Here is a 25,229-nt window from a genome sequence, read left to right as displayed (position 1 = left end):
CTGCTCACTGCCGTTAAAAGCCAGAGAGCAGATGTGACCATGTGTGCACACTAAGCATATAAATTATGGCCTGGTGTGTGTGTGTGTGTGTGTGTGTGTGTGCAAAACTGAAGTAGTTACTATTCATTTCACCTACCACCCCAACTTTAAGAAAGGGGACTCATGATGGATTGCAGCTCTTTGGTTCAACTTTATTTTATGTCGATGATCTGACTAGTCCTCTGATGCCAGCTCTCTGCAGGTTTCAAGAAGAGCACAAATAATAAAGGCGTTAAAGCACTCTGGAAAACTTTATAAAATGCTTGTGAATATGTCTATGTCCTTTGTAATGTGGGTATATTTGAGATTTTGAAAAACAGAAATGTAAAAGAGAGGCTATGGTTAGTCTCTAAAAGTGTTTCGCAGCATTCCTTTAACCAAGACCTGTAGCTGATTCCTACAAAGGGGATGGGTGGGTTTGAACCTGACTTCCTCTACTTGAACTGAGGGTGACTGGTGTGTCCTGTGTCCTGATCTCGATCTCTAAGTCTTACCAGAGCAGGCTGATAGAGACGTTCCCATCCAAAGATGAACATTAGCCAATTCAAGATATGTTTACCCTTAATCCCGTCTAAGACTTATCCCCCTGGTCTCCCAACCCTCTAAAACTGGAGTGAGGGAGTGAGAACTGTGGAAGGATGAATCTTTGAGGTCTGAGGGTTGAGTTTTAGCAAGACAAGTAAGGGCAGTGCTTGAACTGGATCCCAGGGAGGCGAATTCAGGGCTAGTAAAGCTGCGGCAAACACCGCATCACGTGTGTAACAAAACGTAGAAGGTTGAGAAATGTTTCTATTCTTGATCTTACCCTTTCGATGCATTCAGTCGCCTCTTAAAGGTAATAACACTTCTACTGTGAATGTAGTAGGGAGGCTGGAGAGCTCCCGTCCATGTCTGGGGCACTTGCTCCTCTTGCAGTGGATTCAGGTTCAGTCCCGAGCATCTTACAAGCCTTTCTAACACCAGTTCCTGGTGGTCTGGTAGCTTCTTCTGTTCTCCACAGGGGCCTGCAGAGATATCGTGGACATATCTGCACTTAGGCACCCCCTCACATGCACACACAAACAGGAAGAATTGTGGAAATTCATTATATTAAAATTTAATAGCTGTATTGTCATTCACCTTACCCTTATTTTACACACTAAAAATGTATAAGCTTCTAGTGGTTTACCTTATCCATGGTCACTTAGAAGCCTGCAGCTAGCCTGTAAGTCATTCTTTATACGGACCAGGCGAAGGTGCTCCTCTTTGTCAGTTCAATTCCATGGACAGTAACCTGGAAAGTAGAGAGCAGACTAAATGAAGCCTTGATTACATGGCTTAGTTTTGAGAAATCTGAAAACAGCATTTTGCCATACCCTGCCATCTGGAAGTTTATCTTTCCCTATTATCTTTGACGTCTTCTGTATCTCAAATCTCTTCTCATCTCTGTTTACCTTCCCAGAATATATCCTCAGATGTCTATACCTGAGAACCACAAGTGTTGAACAGATTGTTATTCTTATTCTCCCCCATGGTGTCTCTTTCCAAACCCGGTCCCACGCGGGTCTGCTAAGCAAATGCCTTTCTCAACTGTTAATTATGGCAGTAACTTTGACTCAGTAGCCCTGTACCTTGTAATCCTACGCTGTCTCTGGTAAAAAGCTGTAGTTTCCAAGAGCAACCACCCTAAGAAGACACTAGAGGGCAGCAGGAGATCACACTTGGCCTGATTTTCTGCCTTTCACTAGTCACAACCCAGTCTCAAGTGGCAGAAAAGAATACTATGAACACATGCTGACTGCTTCCCATCTCTGCCCAAAACATTAGCCACTAGTGAGCTTCTGCGCAGTGCCCTCAGAAGAAAACTGCTTCCTCTCAAGACAGGGCCCTCTTCTAGGTTATGCTGGTTGCTCTAAGCCTGAAGAAGATGACAACAATTTCTATTTCTATTGAATTATAGGATCACAGGAAGTCATAGGCATGAGCTTCTCTTATTTGGCATTCAGAACACTTGAATGGGGAATTAAAAATCACCAATTCACTAAAGTTTGGGAAGTGAAATAACTTGCCTGTGATTTGAAGTTAAGCAGTCAGACTCAATGGTTGTGGAATTCTGCTCCGTCCTTGACCGACCTACTCAGTAGATAGAAAGCAAGAAGTTGAAGAGAAATTTCTCATTGTTAAAAGCACCAAGTGGATGTCAAGAGAAGATGTACAGATTTAAATTTGTTTCAGAACTGAAAAATGGTGTGATGGAGGCCAAGAAGGGCCAGATTAAATGAATTCTGTTGATGCTTTGGACACCATTGTCCTGGACATTCTTCCTTAAGTTCTGTTTCCCATTAATCCCTCAAATAATAATAAAAAGAACGATTATCATTGACATTTCAAAGTTAAGAAAATAACACACCAGAGAGGTGAATAATTAAAGTGGCCAGAATGGAAAACAGGAGCTGGAATTCATATTCAAGCTCTGTTGTGCACTTAGTGAGAAAGCTGCAGAGTTGGCTGAGGTCAGGAGGTCATTAGATCAGGAGGTCATTTGTGTATGCACTTTGTAAACCCACCTTCTTCTTGTATGGGGACTCTGTATTGCCTCTGTTTCCCAAATGAGCACATTCACATAGCACAAAACACAGCCATACACTTTATGGCCGGACCATAGTGCTCTACAGTCTCTGTGATGTGGATTTCGTCCACATTGCTAGTTAGCTAGCTTTAGCTTGTTGAGTGGGAGGCAAGTGTAGATACTGCAAGGTACCCAAATAACATAAAATCTAAAGTTGAATTCAGCGCTTAATATGAGAATTGCCCCAGCTTGGATGCTAGCCTATGTTTAATAGTGTTTATCCATGAAAAACCCAGAAGACTGAGGAAGGTTCATGCCATTAAAAGTGTCTAAGAAATAATAGGAGGGTAATTTCATAGCAAATAAAAGATTGGGTTGTTTTACCAACTATGTGACCTTTTAAAAGTTTTTCTACCCATGAAAGCATACTAGTTTATGAAAGTGGTGGGAAAGGTTGGGTATGTTATCTGGGGGTGACAAGAACAGAAAAGATACACATGTAAGAAATGGAAGGGACTCAAGCAGGATGAAAACTGGTACCAAAAAGTTTTCCAAGAGGGAATATATGTAAGAAAAAAGAGAGTAGAATGGTCTAGCAATAGCTAGACCCTTTACCCGTTATATGGCCTTATGCAAGTTACTTGCTTTGTTAGTGGTCATCAGTAAAACCCAGTTGAGTCCTGCTGCCTTTAATCTGGTAGATAAACTGAGGTAGGTTTGGAGTCTAACATATTGTCACACAATTAGGAGTATTAAAGGAAAGGAAGTCATATGCACACCTGTACTCATTCATTCACTCAGGTAGTTATCCCCAGACTGTTACAGTGATGCAAACATTCATTCACTCAGGTAGTTATCTCCAGACTGTTACAGTGATGCAAACATTCATTCACTCAGGTAGTTATCTCCAGACTGTTACAGTGATGCAAACATTCATTCACTCAGGTAGTTATCCCCAGACTGTTACAGTGATGCAAACATTCATTCACTCAGGTAGTTTTCTCCAGACTGTTACAATGATGCAAACTAATTGTTTTTGTGTCAAGAATACAAAATTTCATTAAAACTGGCCATGGTCCTTGTACTTAGGTTAGCATGACAGATATTTATTGAATTAGCACATTAGCTAAAGTTACAAATGTGGTAAGTATTGTCAGAATTACTGTTTCCACTGACAGTAGAAATGAAAGCAGTCAAATAGAATCTGTAAGAGTGTGTGTTCTCATACTGCTTTTAACTCATTCATTAGAAGAATGTTCCTTGACCTTAGACACAAATCATGAAAGATTACATCTGCTTAGCTCTCTCTTGTAGAACAGTGACAGTCTGCACTGTCAGCACAGTTTCCAGTGTGGCAGTCCAGGTGGAGGCATTATCTGTAACATGACGAGTCAGTCTCCTTGCCCTTCTCCGTGGCATGGACAGGGTATGACTGCTTCTGCTGGAATTCTTGCGCTTTGTTCTCTTCTGCCTCCATTACCAAAGCACAGGAAGAGAATGTCAGGGATGGCTATGGGGAGACTTTGTCTGACTCTGCCCTTTTCAATTCCAATTGATTTTTAACGTTGTTGCTTTCTCTTGGGTAAATGTCTATGCTATGATGCCCAACAGTAGAGATTTCTCTCAAGACCAGGGCCATTGTTATTTTTATTTTATTTTGCTGGTTAATGCAGATCCACCTTTTTTTCCCTGGGAGTTCACTTCATGAACACTCAATGTTAGAGACTCTTGTGGAGGACTCAAAAGCATCCATGCCATCTTATCCTTTGGTCCATGGAGAAAACAATCACTTTTTGCCCAGCATCCTCTGATGTCTTGGAATCCCCTTGCAGTCCTTTCTGCTCTTCTAACACAGGCCATTAGAGTTTCTTTGAGGATAGACCCTTGACTACTGTTTTTCCCAGTTTCTATCAAGCAACAAATTCTGTAAGTAGCACTAGCAAAGACCCTTATAGAAGTTGCCGTCAGTAGACAAAATTGTCTGAATGTGCTCCTAGGATCCTGTAGACCCCAAACATGGCAATAACTGTCTCAAAGAAAATATCCTTGGGTCTTCCCTTTACTCACCGGGCTCTGTTCAGTTTTTGTTTTTGTTTCTTTGTTCTAGCTGAGGTTTCCAGAGTTATGGAGCTGGTTTTTAGGTTGTGTGTCATTTTTAAGTTCTGTGTCTATGGGCTTGAAGTTGGGAATCTCACTTCTATTATGTCTTGGTGTATCAATAGAAATTTCAATTTTAACATCCTGTTACAACAGCAACAAAACATTTGTAGCAACCACGGGGCCAGCGAACAACAGCAGCTCCTATTGACTGAGTGAGTAACTCTGCCAGGCACCTCCTCTAATCCCGATGGAGACGTTTAGTTCTATAGTGTCGTGTGGAAAGGACACCCTCATGACTGCGGGCTGAGTAAGGTTGGTAACTACACACGGAGTAGCAAAGCAGCATAGGGCTCGCTGATGTCATTTCAGATGGGTCTTTTCCCTTTGGTTCAGATTTCTGTGTGGGTCTGGCCGCGAATTAAACTGTGTTCCCCCATCAGAACACAATAACTCCTCTTCAGAAGAGATTCCTTTTCAGTAAAGCTTGGGAGGCCACTGATGGAAGTACAGCCACTCTTTATGACGTAAACGGTTCACTCTTTTCCCTCCTCCCTTCGTGCTTCTAATTTGAGCCCCTGTCATCCCTGTGGAGCCTTCAAATGCTTAAAGTAGGAGCCTATTGCTAAAGCGAAGCTTGTCTGACTAGGGAGGCAGTGCCCTGCACTGTTACAGCCGTGCAGCTCTGGCTCTCCCAAAAGCCCTTAGTCTGCCGCCTTTGTTTGGTTTTCTGGATAAGGGCAATGGTGCCATCACCTCCTGCCGAAAAGCTCTGGCCGCTTTCCCAACACGGAGCTGTCACTTCAGCTGAGGCTTTTTTTTTTTTTTTTTTTTTTTTTTTTTTGGTGGCAACAAAATAATACCCAGCAGGAATTTGGGAGGAGAAAAAAGAGAGTTCATTTGGCAGGTTCTCAAATGAATGGGTTGTAGTGTCATTGAGCCTGAACCAGGCTTGAAACCAGACATGATCCTATTTTGGAAGCATTGTTCAGAGGGATGGGAAATGTGAACAGAGGACAAGTCTCTTCAAAACGTTCTTTATCTTTTCCCTGTTAGAAACAGACAGCCTGTCTCAACTCAACTCTCCCTTCCTCTCAAAGCAAGGGCCTACATGTAAACCCAGAGGTCAGAACATGAGAACTCAACTAACTGCCTTATTTGTTGTTTTTTTTCCTTTGAAAGATGGATCTTATTTTGTGAGGCAGTCATATCTCCTTAGCAACTTGTCATGCTTCTGATCCCAAACCCTGACTCTCGTGTGTTCAGGATGTTCCGAAAGCCTAGCACAGTGGCCTGGGCATACAAGCATGCTTTGTTTTTAACAAACATTTATTGGAAATGCTTTTGAAGCCAGGACTTGAGGTAAGATCTTGTGATCCCAAGTACTTGGAAGTCTAAGGTAGCTGGATAGTAGTTTTCAGTACTTCCTGGATTACAAAGATTTGAGGCCAACTTGTGTAACTTGTGAGACCCAAACTCAAAACAAAATTTAATAATAGTACTAGTTCAGTGGTGGAGCATTTGGTTAGCATGAGGGAGGGGCTTTGGATCAATCCCTAGATCTCAATAAAAGCTGTTTTATAATCCTGACATGGTTCACACACTGTGTAAGGTGGATCTGGATCTGTACATCAGCAAAACCAGTGCAGCCTTTCCTTTAACACACTTTACATTGTTGAGACAGGATACAGAAACCAGGGTGCAGTGGGAGTCTGTAAGAAGAAATCTTATACATTAATGACATAGTGTAATTTTTTCCTGAATGATTAATATTTGCATAAAGATCTGGGTCATGAATAAAAGTCAGCCAGGAGAAATCAAGCACCCAGGATGAGACAGAAGCATTTTGTAGGAGAGGAGCACGTGCTAGTACTAAGAGAAAGAGGCAGGCTGTATGCAATGTTAGAGGTCAATGAAGCTGACAAAAGGAGAATGAGGTGGAACGGAGCGCTGAGACTGGGAACAGTGGATTGTCTAGATCCCACACTGTATGTCTATCTCCTAAGAGCAGGAAAGTGTTACAGAGGGTTAAAGCAGGAGAGCTACATGGTTTGCCTTTATAGAAGATGACTTTAGCCACAGGGTAGGGCTGGATCAGGAACTTATCTTTCACAATTTAATGGCTAATGGTCTTTCCTGCTGGAACACTCATTTAGGTCATAGCTTAGGCATGGCACAACCTTTGAGAAAAGAATTATTGTTAATAACTATGGATGGGACCTAAAAGTGAGTCTCTTTTCCTATTTTGTTTTTCACTTTCTTGCCTGTTAAAAAATAATATCTACCAAATGTCTGCCAAGTATCCTCCTTTTACAAAGCCAGCCCTTTGGGTCATCTGTTAATTCTACACCGCTGCTGTGTTGCTGTTTTTAGCCTGAGTTGTTACCTTTTAACCCCACTTACAGAGGATGATGAATGGAAAAAGCTAAAGATTTATTGATCAAAGCACAGCACCAAAGACTATTGATTATTTGATTAGTAAATGGATAGTTACATCGTTAACAGGATGCCTAGGTATGCTTACTTGATGAGGAATTAAAAAAATAACCCTCAGCAATGAGTAATATTTCTTGCTAAATAAATTATGTGCATATGGCAAAGGGCCATTGGGGTGATGTCTTCTATATTTTAACACTCAAGCTATTTAGCCAAGAGTGGTAGAACATGAAAACTAGTTCCAGGATTTGAGAATCAGAAGAGGAGGAACATGAGTTCAAAGCCAGCCTAAGAAACAGGAGACCTTCTGCATTAAAAGGAAGCAAGCAAGCAAATAAACTTACGTGGAATACTGATAGCCCAGTGCTTTACCCTCCAGTTTGCACGAACTAGACAAATAAATAGGAGAGAAGAGTAATTCATGTGATTAATTGGCTACCAATTCATTGCTTGGTCTTAGAAAGTAATTTTCCTTTATGAGACACCTATCCTGGTTTATATAGGAGGATTATATCTACAAGAATTTCTAATGAGTCGCCTTTAAGTAGCTTGTTATGTCTTAATTTGCTTTGGAAGCAAAGATATCTCACTATGTTTTCATGCTTTGGAGGGTCGTGGTCCAAATGTATTGATTGTTTGTTTCTACTGTTGTTCATTATTACCTAATTCTTCATACTTTCATATTTACTAGAGGTAAGTCTCGTGGCTCTGGAACTCAGTGCCCTACTCTGTATGCAAGAGATATACACAGGAGTTGCTGAAGAATTCCTGTAAAGAGGCATATAGTACGTTTTATCCTTTGTGATACATAGAGTCCCTAGTATAACTGATTAATTCTGTCTCTATGGTCATATATAATACATAAATGAACGGGTATATGTAATTTCTCACAAAGTTTTATTTACAAAAGCAGAAAGTGGAATGATTATGCCTCACACACCATACTTTTTTCCCTCAACTTGTAATACTCTTACTGTTTGAATTTTGTTTGAATTTCTTCTTGATCATCTATCCAAATGGTTGTTCCCTTCCATGCTTCTTTTGTGTCCTGTCTGGATCTAAAACTCTCTCAGTCTCCCAGCTGCTGGGATGCCTTTTTCACAGGCTTGTTTTGTTTTTCTTAGTAACTACCCTTTTTTAAATCCTCTGAAGCAGTGGTTAGCTGAAATTCTCCTTGTCTTCCTCCCCCAGAGCCTTTGATCTGAGAAGCTCATATGCATTTGCTGACAGCCAGACAGAAAAGGTGGAGCCCAGATCCCAGACCTGAGGGCAGAAAGAGTAATGAATGGAGGCCGAGTTTATTTGAATTTCTGCTCAGCAAGCTCATTTCCAGATCAGCTGCATGTCACTGCAAGCCAGAGCAGGAAGAGGAGAAACCTCTTATTTTCCCTTCTGACCTTAGTGCTTAGTGCCCACTTGGCCACTGAGGTAGGGATTTACCTTTATTTCCCCAGATTTGGTAAAAGCTGTCATCTGGAGGACCATGCTCTGTTTCTTAATGTAGGCTTCCTCTGTGTTAGTATTCAGATTGTGCTTTGCACATTTTGAAGTCACCATCCACATATTGTCACCCTCTGCATCATACTCATTGCACCAAGTCTCTATTTCTTTATAAAATCTTATATTAAAAACCAGTTTACTAAATAAATAAAAGTAGAACTACTGTATTTGAAGCTGAGAAATGGATAGGTATTTGCTCCTATCTATTTAATTAACTCTTGTCCTGTGGAAACAGTTTGTTGAGACACTCTCTAGGATTTTATTGTCTATCTGTCTGTCTATATGTATGTCTCTCTGTCTCTCTGTCTATATTTAAGGTGTATTAGTGTTGGTCTTCAAGTGTGTGTATCATACATGTACCTGGTATTCAGGCTTGAAGAGAGCTTGGGATCCCCTGAAATTGGAGTCACAGATGGTTATGAGCCACTGTGTGGGTGCTAGGAACTGAATCTGGGTCCCCCTACAGAAGCAGCAAGTGCTCTGAACTGCTGACCCATCTCTACAGCCACCATTATTTTTATCGGATGCAGTGTGTTTGTATGTGTATGACGTGTGGAGGGAGGAGGTCAACATTGTGGAGTTTATTTTTGCCTTCCACCAGTATGTGGAATCCTGCACTGGAACTCAGGATGTCAAGTTTGTGCTGCAAAGGCTAATACTTATTGAGACATCTTGCTGTCCTGCTTCTTATGATTTTAAGAATTCTTCAAAATTTCTGAGGGGATCGTGAGTGTATTTTCCTTCACTCACAGTTTCCCAAGCACCATCTGTGAATATCAAGCATATCCCCAGAATCATCTTAACATCACGATAGATACCAGAGTAGACAGGTGACAAGGGCTCACGTCATTAAATGTTAGTGATATGGTTTAAGAAGTGAGAGAAAATGAAAGAAAATTTAAGGTACGATTTTCCCCCAAGAGACATATTTATTCAGAGTTGGGACTATAAAGAAACGATTATTACATAGATTCAGTCAGAGCATTACTGGATATAAAAGATGTGCAGAGCAGAATGGAAAGTCAGAACACCGTGAGCAAAGACACAGAGACAGGAACTACTAAGACCACAATAGGAAGCACAGTGAGCCCAGACCAGATCCAGGGAGCTCCTGACAAAATGGGCCTAATAGGAAGTTTCCCAATGGAACAGGCCAGAAGAGGAAATCATAGCCATTCCAGATAATTCCATCTATATGACTTGCCACTTATAACTGATTTCAATGGTTTATTAACCCTAATTCAAACACCTAGTAATCCAAATACCTGAACATTAAGAGATTCCCTCCCCCCCCCAAAGCTGCAGAAGTTTTAGCAAGCATAACTGTCATTTAAACCAAAATTGGCTTGACCTGATGCTCATGCTTCCTTCATTATATTGTTTTATGGAAAATATAAAACTGGAGTACAAACTTAAAAGAAGGGTATAATTTGTGTAAGCTGATGATAGACAGAAGAGAATTTCTGGTTGGGAAAAATATCTGAGTATTTACATCTTGCTTGTAGAATCATTTCATGCAACCTACAAATTTAACATGTGGAAAGTAAGGGCTACACAAAGCAACAGTTTGTCTAGTATAAATAGCAGAGCAAGTCATCATGCTGTTTCCTTAACCATTAGGCCAGTCGTCTTTCCAAAGCATCATGAACAAATCACTTTATTATCTTTGTTCTTTTCTGACAAGTACCAGCCCCTCAATAAATGCTTTTGTGGGACCAGAACTTTAGCCATTTAGAGAATATTGGATTGACCTATGCTACTACTTATTTTTTATAACCCTCTAGAGACCACGGAGTTGGGCAGCAAGAAGGAACTGAAATCCATGCCCTTCATTACCTACCTCTCCGGTCTACTGACAGCCCAGATGCTATCAGATGACCAGCTCATCTCAGGTGTGGAGATTCGATGTGAGGAGAAGGGCCGATGTCCGTCTACCTGTCACCTTTGCCGCCGGCCAGGCAAAGAGCAGCTGAGCCCTACACCAGTGCTTCTGGAGATTAACCGTGTGGTACCACTTTACACCCTCATCCAAGACAATGGCACAAAGGAGGTGAGCGTCTGTGGCCCAGGTGCGAAGTAAAACCTGGCCTACACTCGAAGCTCCTGTCCTTATGGATGCTTTGCCAATGAGGACTGTCCTCAGTAACAATAGCAACATGGTGATTCCTGCCACCTATTTCCATCATTCTATCCTAAATAGGAGGTACCTATATAATACCTTCATAGTTCCAGTAACTACATAGTTTCATGACACTAGCTGCAATAACTGATAAATCCCCAAATCTCAGTTTCCCAAAACAATAGACATTACTTTATTTGTGTGGAATCTCAAATTGATGATTTTGATTAATAGGCAGCTTTCCTCTGAGGATGGTTCAACACCATAGCCTGGTATACTTTTGTACCATTAACCTGACATTGCAATGGTCACTGTTGAAGAATATAGAATTTTGGGGGTTATATGTCAAAGTTTTCAATGAGCCAGGCTTTGGAGACAGCAAATGTCAATTCCAGTTCCTTGAATTATAGCAACTCAGTCATTGTCTATAACAGAGACAGAGAAAAATATTTTAACTGAGGAACCTACGGGAAGAATGCATGGGTTTGGTAAAAACCCAACAATGCTTGTCTCATTACTCTCAAGCCTATGCTATACTTAAAAATATTGATCCATTTGAAATCCCTGTTGTTTGGCCATTTTTGGTTACATCATAGCAATTCTATATGATTGATCCTACAGAGAAAACCTCATGGATGTGTTTTTTTCTCAGATTTGTTCCCTTGTAGAACCTACATGCTTAACCATGAAATGACACTATCTCTGTACCATGTACTTCTTAACTACGACATATCAGTACTAGGAAGGGGCCATATGGAAGCTTACAGACAATTTTATTGGGGTTTTGAACTCCAGAGCTGGCACGGTGTCTATGTCAGAAGGTACCCAGAAGAGGATAATTGAAAAAAAATGGGGAAAAGAACACGCCATTTGGTTGACCACTTTGGAGGTCATCTTCATAATGGCAACTGTATGGTGAGGAAGAGAGATTTAGAGAAAGAGCAATGACCAAAGCATTAGGGAAAGCATGGTAAAAAAGAAAAGAAAATAATAGCTAAGGGGAAGACATACTTTTGGAATAATTCAGAAAATCAGGAAGAATTACAAAGCTTGAGTGTCCATGGCTCTGTAAGCTACTGTGCTCGGGGAGGGTATTTGAGGAGTAAAACTCATCATCTCATGAAAGGGATGGTTCTTCTGCCTAGCTCTCTAGTACTGCGTTTCTATAGAAAATCTCACCTTCCTAAGGGATGGTCCCCGGGCCACATGGTTGACTAGCCCATCTGGAATGTTAATTCATGAATTGAACATGTTTTTAAATACATCATTTCAGGACTTTATGGAACCACAGTCCCATAAATCAGGACTATGAAAATATTATATGTCAATGAGGAAGATGAAGTAGATAAGGCACAGGATAGTTAGTTCCCTTTCTTCTCTCTGGCTACTCCTAAGATGCCCCAGGCCACTGAAGCTGTCAATTTGGTAGACCAACAACTGAGTTCCAAAGAACTCCATGGTGTACATGCCTCTTTCACAGTGTAATACCAGGGCAATGGGTAGAAGGCGGCACAGGTGCCTATAGGGGTTTTTGGAGGCAAAAAGAGATGCAAGTCAGAATGTGAGTAGACCAGCAGGCAGATGACCTAAAAAAGCACAAGGTCTCCCCAGATTTAGAAAGCATTTCCCATGGTTAAGGCCAAGAGATAAAGGGAGATCCAGGTGAGTCCAAGGGGGTCGAAACGGGTGTGTTCATTTGAAATGATGTAAGGTTGGAATTTGTGAACTAATTTTAGAGCAACGAGGTATTAGTAATGTATGATTAGCAGGAAGTTGGAAAGATTAAATTTGTGTTGCTGATTGATCTCTGTGTAAACAACCCGTATTACTAGAAATGATAGAGCTGTCATGTAATGTAATAAAGTAGACATTAAGGAGCCCCAAATTAATGAACTACAGGGAAGTTTGTCAATGTGATGTGAATGAACATTGTGTGAAGTAAAGAAAATATGTTCCAAAGATAGATTTTTATATAGCAAATACCCTTTCTCATTTTATAAGTTAAAGCATACATACACTTCTTCAGTTCAAATGTATTTCCTTTTATGACTAAATGCAGCATGGTGTAACTATATACAAAAGCAAACAAACAAAGAAATAGCATATATAGGCATGATGGAAGTTATGGAATGGTATGAGAAAACAAATGCTATATATTTTTAGTCAAGTTTATGACTTCTGCTTTTGCTGGTAGATTTGTTGGAGTGTATTATGACATTAAAACTGACTTGGATATTATATAACTGAATAAGCAAATGCATCTGTAATGAAATTGTAATGAATTTATAACAAAGCATAGTATATCATGGGTAGTCTATTTCTGTGGGTAAATCGAAGATCATCAAACTAACTGTGGTTATGCGAATGAGTTGTCCCCCAAAAATCTTAGGCATTTGAGTGCTTGGTTCTCAGTTAATAGTTGTCTGAAAGAGGATTAGGATCTGTGGCCTTGCTGGAGGAAGTATGTCAGAGGAGAGGGGACAGGCTTTGAGGTTTTAAATGACGTGTGCTATTACAAGAATGTTTTCTTCACCTTCCATTCTTAGTTCTGGCTGCTGCCATGCCTTTGCTATGATAGCACGGACTCTAACCCTCTGAAGCCATAAGTCCAATTAAATGTTTTCTTTTAAAGTTGTGTTAGTCGTGGTGTATTGTTGCAGCAACAGAAAAGCAACCAATACATTACCAAAGACCAACTATCAAACCATACAGGTATTTTTATACAACTATGCCTACAGATAATCGATAGAAGTCTGGTTACCGATTAATAAACTATAAAACTGGAAACTGGGCTGCCTGTGAAGAAGCTCTTGCAGTTTCGGATAAGCAACAGAGGTGATCTAATGGGTGTTGTGCCTCTCTGAGACTTCATGAGTAAGACTGTGTATATCTCATTTCCTGCTGTGTGAATCCCGCAGTGGATGCCTCTGTAGGTCAAACACTGTTCATCTCTAGTGTGGTACAAGCTAAGCTGTGGCATCCTTGCAGCATGTTATTAGATAAGTGTGGAGTTGGGATGTTTGGGGCTCTTTTCTTTTTGGCTCAATCAAGGATCCTTTGTGTCTGGATTTTTTGCCAGCTTTGCTTAGCATTGTTGAAATACTCAATGTTTTGGAAGCATTTCTAAATTTCTAAAGTAAAGTGTTTCTAAAATCAATTCATGGTCCACCAGAGAATGTTAAGTTTGGGAAAGTGGTCGCTAGATGTCACTGTAAGAGAGCTGAGAAGCTGCAAGGTCTAGTCATTCACTCACTAGTTCAGTAAATATTTTTCAAAACACCCTATATTCTCAGTATTGTGAAAAAGGAGTAGTAGAATAAATAGCTGTGGTCTTCACATCCCCAATTCTGGGAATCTACTTTAGCTCCACATGTGTATAACCTGTAAGGACTGTGACACTGAAGAGCACCCTATTTTCCTAGATGGTCTTTAACTCCATGGAATCTACAGATCTGTGGAGAAGACAGATATTCATGAAGCAGTCACATACAATGAAGCCGGAATGTACAAAGTCTCAGCTTGTGGGTTGAAAGTGCATGCCAAGGAACTTGGTGGGACCTGAGAAGGCTTCTCTGAGGAAGTGACATCTATACAAAGTCCCAGCAAGTGGCTGTATTAAGCAGGTGTGGGGAACAGGGCTTGCTGGACATAGGTCACAGGGACACTCCAGATGAGAGAGCCAGTTTTTCCTGCCCCTCCCTGAATCAAATGGCAGGCTTTTCTAACGTGTCATGGCACCCCAAGCACTGAGATATTTTCAAGTGATTCAGACTGTAGTCAGAATATATGGAATTACCTACTGCCATTCTGTAAATGATCCTGACAGAGGGCAGCATGGCCACCCAAGAAGGCTGGGGGGAGGGCAGTACTCACTCCCATTTTGTCCATTTGTTTTCCACTTCCAACTTAATCCTCTATTGCCCCCTCCTCTGTGGCTTCTCCCTCTCTTCGCCATCTCTCTTGCTGAGGAGCGGCTGTATAGATAAAACTTTAAGAGGTCTAGATTACAAGAGGGGCCTCATGTGTGCCCACCTCACCTTCTTTCCTCCGAAGTAGGCACTGTAAGATCACAGCTCACAGATGTCTACACTGAAGTTCATGAATAACACTCAGCATTACAGTCACTGGGGTGGAGGCAGGATTTCAAGCCAAGCAAGAATAGGACAGAGCCTACGCTATCTGCTTCTATGGAGACAAAGTTTCTTGTGAGAAACTCAGAACAACATGATTTTTATCTCATTCAATTTGTTCTGTTTTTCTGGTGGGAAAAGAAAAAACCCCACAGGGCAAAGAACTTGCCAGAACCTTGCTGTGATTCAGAACTGTCCTCCCACTCTAGTCTTGGCCTTCTAGTATTTTATCTACGAGATTCAGAACAATATGACCATTTCCTGTGCTCCCTTTGGTACCTCCTCTTCTAGATAATACCTGATGATTTTGTTGATGCCCAAACTAAATGTTGTGTTCTAGTCAGATTCACAATTTCTATGAGATCCCATTAGTTGACTGAATCACAAGTAGATTGTGACTTAGCTGACTTTTGTGGGAGTGTCCTGGCCTCTGATCCTGAATGACAGCAGGAATAAGATCTGGATGTTTGGGGGGGGAACTATTGGATACTACCTTTTCTGGTGGTTGGGGTGTCTTAGGGTCAGTTCCAGTGAACATGGAGGTAAGGATGACACCTTTTGCTTTAGCTAGAAACTAATCTCTTTTTTGTCTTTTCCTTCCTTCGTTCCTTCCTTCCTTCCTTCCTTCCTTCCTTCCTCCCTCCCTCCCTCCCTCCCTCCCTCCCTCCCTCCCTCCCTCTCCCCTCCCCTCTTTAATTTTTTGTTTTTTGGTTTTTCAAGACAGGATTCCTTTTTGTAGTCCTGGAACATGCTCTGTAGACCAGGCTGACCTCAAACTAAGAGATCTGCCTGCACCTGCCTCCAAAGTGCTGGGATTAAAGGTCTGTGCCACCACTGACTGACAAAAAAGAATCTTTATTTATATTTTTTGCTGTGATTTTAAGCAAGTAAAATGTTAAAAATGTCAAAAAAATGGCTTTGAGATGTAGAGTTTGATTAACGCATAATTCTCCTTTCTCCACCTGTTAAATGGCCATTACAAAGCCCAAAGCCACAGATCTTGGCTCTGTACAACTGCTGCTTAAAAGTACTAGATTTTGCATGGTTGCTAATTTAGCCTGTGGGTGAAGTAGAGTCTCCAAGTGGGGAAGACAGGAGTATCATACTGAAAAGCCAGATAGTTGGATTTGAATCCCACATCTAGCATTTGCTGTCTGGGTGACCTCTCTTACTCATTTGTAGAGTTACAATTATAATATCTATTTCAGGGCTGGCTGTTTTGCTTGGGTGAAGTAGACAATTGAAACACCAGGGATCTAAATTAAGCACTCTTCTTCATTGTTATATGCCATCAGATAGACTTCCGTTGTCTAGATCTGGTCTTTGTCTACATGAATGAGAAAAAATACAAACTAACTTTATCTACTGTCCCCTTTTGGTATTTTGAAAATGTCACTTCTTTCTTTCTTTCTTTCTTTCTTTCTTTCTTTCTTTCTTTCTTTCTTTCTTCTCTCTCTCTCTCCTTCCCTCCTCCTCCCTCCTCCTCCCTCCTCCCCTCCCTCCTCCCCCTCCCCTTCCCCTCCCCCTCCCTCTCCTTCTCCCTCTTCCTCTCCTTTTCCTCCTCCTCCTCCTCCTCCTTCTTCCTTCTTCTTCTTCTTCTTCTTCTTCTTCTTCTTCTTCTTCTTCTTCTTCTTCTTCTTCTTCTTCTTCTTCTTCTTCTTCTCCTTCTCCTCCTCCTCCTCCTTCTTCCTTCTTTCTTCTTCTCCTCCTCCTCCTTCTTCCTCCTCTTTTTCTTTTCTTCCTTTTCCTATGTTCATTTAAAAAAATTTGAGACAGAAGTCTTCTGTGTAACCCTAGCTCTCTTGTAGACCAAGCTGGTCTTGAACTCATAGATCTGCCTACGACTTATTCCCAAGTCCTCGGATTAAAGTAATATGCCACCACTACCTGGTTTAATTTCTTCTTTTAAAAGCTTGTCTATCAGGGTTATGTTTGACTAAGTTTGCTTTATGTAGTTCAGATGTACGTTTGTATACATGTAATCCACGTTCAGTACACCTTTTCCTATATATCATCAATCTACCATGTTTTTCTCTCTAAGCAATCAGTTAGAACATATCAATATCATGGTTTCCTCTAAGAAATTATAGGAGAGTAGATTATGTTATATATTGCTATGTACCCAATATTATGAACATTTTTATAGCTCAAAATTACAAGCAGCAGAATAAGATGAATAACCAAAAATTTTAAAAAGCAAAATATTTCAATATATAACTATCCCAAGAACATGGGTTGTACAGTCAAGTCTGACTTCAAAGTGGGCAAGACATGTGATCTCAAAGATATCTTTGTTTCTCTGAGACTCAATTTCCTTATCTGAAAAGTGGGTGTGGATAACTTTACCCTCAGAGGTTTCATATAGAATAATTAGGAAATCACTTGAAGGATTTTGAGGCCTGTAAAATAGCTAAGATCTGATGATTCACTTCCAGTCCTCTGAGCATTTTTGTTCTCATGTTGCCTTAGGAAAAGATAGATGTAATTTTGGTCTCAGATGTAATTATGCTTGTTTGACCTTCCTGCAAAACTTTATTCTCTGCCAAAACCACTTATTTGCTCCATTCCATTCTTGGCTCAAACTGAGAAGAAAGGAATAAAGTCTCTTCTACGTCAGCTATTCCCAGCACATGAATGACGTAGCACAGCTACCACCGTCTATAGCGATGACTGCACATGTCATCAACCCCATCACTGTACTAGTGCCACCAATGATAGCACAGCCACCATCACTACCAGAGTGGCCACAGTCTTTCCATCAGTGACCACCACCATTATCATCACGAAGGCACCGCAATTGTATTGGTATCACCATTACCATTGCTATCACCACAACAGGAACTTAATCCCAGATACCACTATAACAAGGACCACTGTATTACCACCATCATTAATATTCTCATCACTATCAGTATCAGTCACCTCTCATGGTATCACTAGCATTTGTATGCCATCAATACCTCTACACCATCCCTATCACCACTGCCCTTAGTGCAGGAACCAGCATCGCCACCACTGTACTACCACCACCAGCATTATCACCATAACCACGGGCACTGCCATTGCACTGGCACAGTCACTGTACCATCAACCCCATGGCCTTGCCACTCTCATGGTCTTGTAAGATGTACTGACTACATGTGCGAGGAAAGGGGACCAGAGAGTACTAGGATGTAGACTGTCACTTTAAGGATCTCACGTCTAGTGGATAAAGCAGGGGACACACAAACAGCAATAATTGCTTTCATATGCTATATTGATGCATGACTTATTTTTAAATAACGAAATAAGCATTGCAAAAGCATTAGAAGACAGTGATACACTTTGAGTTGGTGGGTGAGGGAAATATTCTGGGAAACTGAAGGTACATAGAGACAAGCTGTACATGTACCAAATAGCTTGAGGGAGGTCTATTGATGATGAAATTAAAGCTGTCATATATATATATATATATATATATATATATATATATATATATATATGCGTGTGTGTGTTATGTTATAAATACATGGATACACACACACATATATAGTGTCACACCTTTACATTGATCCAATATCTTAAATGGCTCCAGATATCTTACACAGATGCTAAATTCCTTAACATAACACTCTAAGTTACCTTCAACTCACCCATCTAAATACCACTTCTATGTAATGGGCTTAAACTTATCATGAAAATGACTATTATTTCTCTGATTTAACAAATAAGAATACCGAAGCCTGAGAAGTCTACACTAAAGTCTATATTACTCCAAACCTAGCAGTAGAAGAAGATGATGTCCCTCCCCTGTGCCAAATCCAGTCTGTTGCCAGTTTTTGCAAACAATGTTTATATTAATACACTCCTATCTGTTGTTGATTTCCTGCTAAAGTGACAGAGTTAAGCAGTAACCACAGAGAACAGTATTGTGGGTAATTCCCCAAACACCAGCCCTCTAGTCCTTAACATAAAATATTTACAAACCATAATCTGTACCAAAAGATATTGGAAGGAAGGTGCAAGAAGGGTGCCAGTGAATCAGGGGTAGAGGCATTCGTCATTAAGTCTGATGACCCACATGATAGAAGGAGAGAGCTGACTCTGGCACGTTGTCCTCTGGCCTCCACACATGTGCTGTTGTAAACGTGTGCCCAGACCCCCCCCCCCCCCACACTGCAATAAAATAGTATGTGGCAAACATACAGAGTAGAAAAAGGAAATACTGATAATAATGAACTCCAAATGTGTGTCTAGTAGTTTAAAAGTGATGTTATGTACATTAATGTGCTGCATTACTGTTTTTTATTTTGCTCCACAGCACATTTAAAGAATGCACTATTATGCTTAGTTCACAAACTGAGAATTAAAAACCTGAGGTTTAGAGCTAAATAAAGTTTCTGTGATCCCATAGCTATGGAACTGAAGAGTGAGAACTAAAACCCAGGATGGCTAATTGAAAGTTAAGGATTTGGGCTGGACAGACAGCTCACCAGTTTAGAGTGTATACCTCTTTTACATGGGATCTGCATTTGGTCCCTAGCATCTGCATTCAGTGGCATACAACTGCCTATATATAATTCCAGCTCCATGAAATTTGAACCCTTCACGAAGACTCGACAGAAACCGGAACTCCCATGAACATAACCACACAAAGATACACACAACTACACAAAAATTTTTAAAAAGTAATAAAATTAAAAAAGAAAGTTAAGAATTTAAAGGCAAGATTCCTTAGTCTAAAATTTACATATTTAATGAGTCACTTTTGCAGTAGTTGTAAAAGCTTAGACTAGAAGGACTTGTTTATGAGAAGGGGTCTAGTGGCAGAGAAAATGGAGGCAAATGTGGCCAAACTGTACTATGTAAATGCGGAAAACTGTCAGTTGCAAAGGGGAAGACAGTAAAATGGTTGTGGAAAAGGCCGAGTTGTGGGTAAATTTGAATATTGTATTAAGGAATGTAGAATCAGAAAGTTGTGTGGAGGCGGTGGCGGGGAGGAGGCAGAAATCTTTAATAAATAAACAAATTAAAAAAAAACAAAACCAGAAAAAAAAAAGATTGGGTCAATGGGCAGGTGTTTATAGATGTGAAGGTCAGAGCAACACTGGGCATGAATCTCAAAGGCCAGAACTACTTTTAGAGCAGTGATATTAATTTGAGATTTCTATATCATTGACTTTAAAGGGGTTTTGGATCATCATCCTCAGAAAGCTCGTTCAAAAATTTATGTGTGTATGCGTATGTGTTTTCATGTGTGTGGGGCTTCAAGTATCTATGGAGGTATGTGTGCACGAATCTGTGGAAGTCCTTGTAGAGGTCAGAAAATAACCATGAGTGTCCTTCCTCCACACTGTCTACCTTTTTTTTTTTTTGTTGTTGTTTGTGGGGTTTTTTTTTTGTTTGTTTGTTGGTTTGGTTTTTTTTTTTTTGAGACAACGTTTCTCTGTAGCTTTGGTGCCTGTCCTAGAACTAGCTCTTGTAGACCAGGCTGACCTCAAACTCACAGAGATACGTCTGCCTCTGCATCCAGAGTGCTGGGATTGATTAAAGGTGTGCACCAGACTGCCCAGTTTACCTTTTTGTTTTTAATAAAGGGTCTTTCACATAGGCGAGGTTCCCTGTCTAGCAAGACTCAAGGATCCATCTGTTTCTGCCTTTGCAGATCTTGGATTGTAAGCACATCACTGTGCCTGGGTTCTTTTTAAAGCATGGATTCTAGGGTTGAACTCATGTCTTCCTGCTTGCAAGGCAAGCCCTTTACAAGCTGAGCTATCTCCCTAGCCCAGAATTATGCATTTTTATTGCTTTTCCTAGGAAAGAGATCTATGGCATCCGTAACTTTCCTGACTGTTCTTCTTTCAAATGTTCGAACATTCACATAAGTGGATCAGGTAGCTGGGAGAACTAAAGCAGAAGTCTACTTTTTGTAATGTTTGGGGAGAATGGGAATCCAGTTCAAGTAGTTTTAGCAAATATTGAGTAAGGATCTCTAAAGCATCAAGCACTGTTTCAAACACTTGGGATACATCAAAGAGCAACGTTAGCACACATCTCCATCATCTGGAAGCTTCATTTCTACAGGAATATGTACAAGGAAGAGGAAATAAGCAGTCTAATGAATAATATGGAAAGGTGGATAAAGAGACTCTAAATAGAAAGATGTATATGAGTAGTCGAGTATAGAGTTCTGGATCTCGGGTGTCTCAAAGAGGATCAGAATCACTGGAATGATATGGAATAGTCATTAAAATGCAGATTCGTGGCCTCTTTAACAAACTGTTTCTCTCTAAGAGCTGAGATCCTGCCTTCTGCGAGTTTCCCAGGTTCATTCTCACACTACGCTTGATATTCTTGGACCAAAACTTTGCTTCATATATCTTTGCCATTTTGAAATTCATACAAAGAATTCTTTGTTTACAGATTAAGAAAGTCAAATGCTCCTTACAATCTAGCTTAAATCTTCTCTGCTATTATGAACCACTTCTTCTTCCTCTCAGATTCTGAGAAGGAGGTGAGTTGGCTAAGAGTCAGTCTGTCAGGCAATCCTTGGCAGCAGGAAAGATCAAAGAAAAGGAGGGAGTAATCACATATTACTCAACACACACATGGTCAATTACAAAAGAAGAACTTAATGCTTGGTTTTCCTACAAACAAAACTGGAAAACTAAGCTCTTTCATAGGACTAGAAGACTACCAAATTAAAAAAAAAACATATGGGACATGAAGTATTAGCAAATGCAAATGGTTTTGCGTGTCAGAGAGTGGAGCAATTTGATGGGGCTTTGGATTTCATTATTAAAAGTAATAAGTAGAACAAGGAGCTATCTCTTTCCTGTACTTTAACAATTACAAGCATTTACTAGTCACTGTAGCGGTACTCGGGGCCCAGCTAAAACATTGGCTGCACTTAGCTCACGGAGACATCACGTCAGCTTCACAGGCACAGGTAATCACTATCTTTCTTTCCCCAGTGTGGAAACAGAAGCAGTGAGAAGTTTAATCACTTGATCCTAGCTGGTAGAACTAGATTTGTTCTCGGCACCTGGCTGCTTCCTGTTTTTGCTAGTTTTTTTCTCCAGATTTTACAATAAAGGGTGGAAATTACTGGCTCCCTAACATGTACTAAAGACATTATCACTTCATTCTGTTTACCATTTCCAGCTACCATCTCTTCTTTCCTTGTTGGCCAGAGTCTGGAAAAATGAACCCCATCTGTCTACATTGGTCTCTCTTCGTTCACTCTGGCTGGCTCTAGTTACTCGACTTCTCCCATTTGTACTCCTGGCAGACCTCTATGCTACACCTGCCATGAGAAGCCTTGTAGCTTTGTTCTGCCCTCCAGTCATAGTGATCTTCCATTTTCCAAAAACACTTTGATTTCTTGTACAAAGAGATTCTGCATGTGCCATTTTTCTGAAGATATGTATGCCTGTCTTCCTAACTCACACTCTTCTTAGTTTTGCTTACTCATCAGTTGGCCAAGGCTTTATGTTTTTGGAATCCATCCTTTTTCTTGTTCACTTATTTTCTTATCTGTCTTCGCAGCTAGCAGTTCTGATTTATTTATCTGTTTTAATTGTGTCACTGCTGTCTGTGTTGCTTCTTCTACATGGTATTATTTATGATCATGATAGTGCATGTGGGGAAGAAAGGAAGGAGGGAGGGAGGGAGGGAGGAGAGAGAGAGAGAGAGAGAGAGAGAGAGAGAGAGAGAGAGAGAGAATTCTGAAACAAGGATCACACGGGCATTTAGTTCTCTCTCTCTCTCTCTCCCTCCCTCCCTCTCTAGGTATGGTATGCACATATATACAGGTACATGCATGCGCACGCGCGCACACACGCACACACTCTCACATATGCATACCATACGCAGAGGAGGATGTCCCAGTGTAAGGTGATGTTCTCTATCATTTTCCTTTTCTGAGACAATTTATCATATATGACCTGAAGCCCAGCAAACTTCTGGGATTTGGCATCTCCATCCTCCCATTCTGTGGTTACTGCCATGAACAACAACAACAAAATGCCTGGCTTTTTCCTGGGTTCTGGTGATTTGAACTCATCTTTGCCAGAAAGAATTCTTATTCACTCAACAAACTCCCTATTCCTAGGTGTGTGTGTGTGTGTGTGTGTGTGTGTGTGTGTGTGTGTGTGTGTATTGTTGTTTGATACAGTCTCATTAGGGTGGTTCCACCTGGCCTGTAACTTACTATGTAGACTAGGCTGACCTTGAACTCATAGAGATTCACCTGCTTCTGCCTCTCAGGTGCAGGGATTAAAGACCAGAGCCACCATACCTAGCATCTATATTCTCTTATTCTTTTCTATCAAATATTTTTAAAGGCATGGAGCTTATGATCGACTATTCTCAGTTTTTAAAATATTTTTAATGCTCTCTGAGAATTCTCTTTCTTTCCAAAAAAGCACACTGTTCCTGCCATTTAGTTAAAATATTTTTCTTACATTCAGGAGATGACTTCATGAGGTCAGAGACTGGAAGAACTATATTGTACCAGTAGCTTATATTGTACGATATATATTTAAATGAATTAAGAGTTAATAAAGATCACCAATATGCACTATGTTTATAGTGTATTTTCACCACACAAGCTACACCAATTATCTCAACAGTGTTAGACATTTATTTTCATTTTATGAAAATCAATACTTAGGCTAAAAGCATATAGACAACCATTCCTTGAAGTGCAGCAAATGCCAGCGCTAGAACAGGAATCCCTTTTCTAGCTGTTCTCCAGCAGCTCTTTCATCACAGCAGCATCATTTGTTTGAGGGTGTCATGCCACAGTTCCTCCAGTCAAAGAAGTGTGAGCTTCCAGAAACAGAGCAAACTGCAGGCTCCATGCCTGCTAGAATTCATCCCTCTTCACCAGGAGCCTCTTCTTGGGTCATTAGACAATTTGGGTCAGTAGTAATGCTAAGGATCTAAAGAGAATTAAGAAATTCAATATTCTGTAGATTACCTAAGAGGAAGAAGAAAAACTCCACTCCAGATGTTCCTCACAGTGTGTCAGGCATGCGTTCTTGAAGGCATCATGTATACAAATAGCCATTCTATAGAGGGCCTTCCGGTCAGCAGTCACAGCATCCCTGGCACCCCCAACAAAGGGGTTTTATGCTATAAATCATACCCTGAGCTGAGGGGAATGACACAAGGAATGTAGCTTCTTCATGAACCATGAGGCATTGTTCTTGTTCAGTTTGGTTTGCACATTTTATCACTTTTAGGGGACACTATCAAATTCCAGAATCTTGTGTCATCTTAATAATGGATATAAACACCATATCACAGTGGGTTCTCATGTACCTGTCCCCAAATTTCATCAATGAACATCTCACCCCAAGATTGCCTCTCTAGACCTTTCATCTGTTTTGAAAAAAAATCTCAAACATTAGGCAATGGTTTTTTGCAAGTATTAAAGTCCATATCTCTAAATGATGAATATAAAACCACCTCTGCATCACTACCAAGCTTCCCCAACTAGCTGTAATTCCTTGGCATCACCAGATTCAGGTGTTGTCCAGGGTTAACAGACTGCCTTATGTTTTTGTTTCTAGATTATTTGTTCAAATTGAGACCTAAATGAAATTAAAATCAAATGTTCTGATTAATTTTTATGAGTATCTCTTCTAATCTATAGCATATTCTCTCTCTCTTTCTGTTTCTCTCTCTGTTTCTCTCTGTGTCTCTCTTGCTCTCTCTCTTTCAATATTTTATGATAAAAGTCAATTGTTCATCCTTTAGACATTTCCATAGCTTGGATTAGTTTGATTTCCATCCCGTTGTGCACTTTAACATGCTCTCCTGACCTTGTGCTTTTAGTACTTGTATCGTAGGTCTAGAGAGTTGACTGCACTTGTATTTGTTTTGACTTTTACTGTTTGTTTGTTTTTGGTAGTCCAATGAAACCAGTATTAGTCGAGTTCTAGATCTATTTGGCTGAACAGAACTTGAGCTTTGTGTGTAACTAAGGGTCTATTTTGGACCAGGATGATTATGTCCTCAAGCCCTGTTGTTCCCTCTTTCTGGCATGACCTTTGGGAAGGCACTCTGAGTCTTACTTCTCCCAGATATGATGTGAGCTTCATACTGATTCCTAACTTTTAAGATTATTGCACTGAGTTGAATAATAACATGTTGAACCATGTGCCTCACACATAATTAATGCTAAGTAAGAGCAAGCTGTTACTTGTCTTGCATTTTCTTGTCTTCCTTTCTCTTCCTGCTCTTATTGCTTTCCGTCTGTCTTTTCATATATTTTTATGACCATAAAAGTGTCCTTGGCTAAAAAAAATAGTTACCCAGGCATTCACACCAATCTATTCTCTATTGTCCTGCCCTGCAGGAAACTGTGACTGAA

At 40.4% G+C, this 25,229-nt stretch overlaps 1 protein-coding gene across 5 annotated transcripts in view; it reads left to right on the top strand.

Annotated features, from left to right (window-relative positions):
- Window positions 1–25,229, top strand: part of Astn2 (astrotactin 2) — a 997,088-nt gene that overhangs the window by 782,073 nt on the left and 189,786 nt on the right. For all 5 annotated transcript variants that reach the window (XM_075947014.1, XM_075947013.1, XM_075947012.1 and 2 more), the window contains one exon: window positions 10,405–10,670. In XM_075947014.1, coding sequence (XP_075803129.1) covers window positions 10,405–10,670 — 266 coding nt within the window. The remainder of the gene's footprint in view (window positions 1–10,404; window positions 10,671–25,229) is intronic.

This window comes from Microtus pennsylvanicus, chromosome 13 (genome assembly GCF_037038515.1).
Source record: "Microtus pennsylvanicus isolate mMicPen1 chromosome 13, mMicPen1.hap1, whole genome shotgun sequence".
In the NCBI taxonomy this organism is placed as follows: Eukaryota; Metazoa; Chordata; class Mammalia; order Rodentia; family Cricetidae; genus Microtus; species Microtus pennsylvanicus.
The sequence above is the reverse complement of the archived record's forward strand: the minus strand, read 5'-3'. Positions and strand labels throughout refer to the sequence as shown.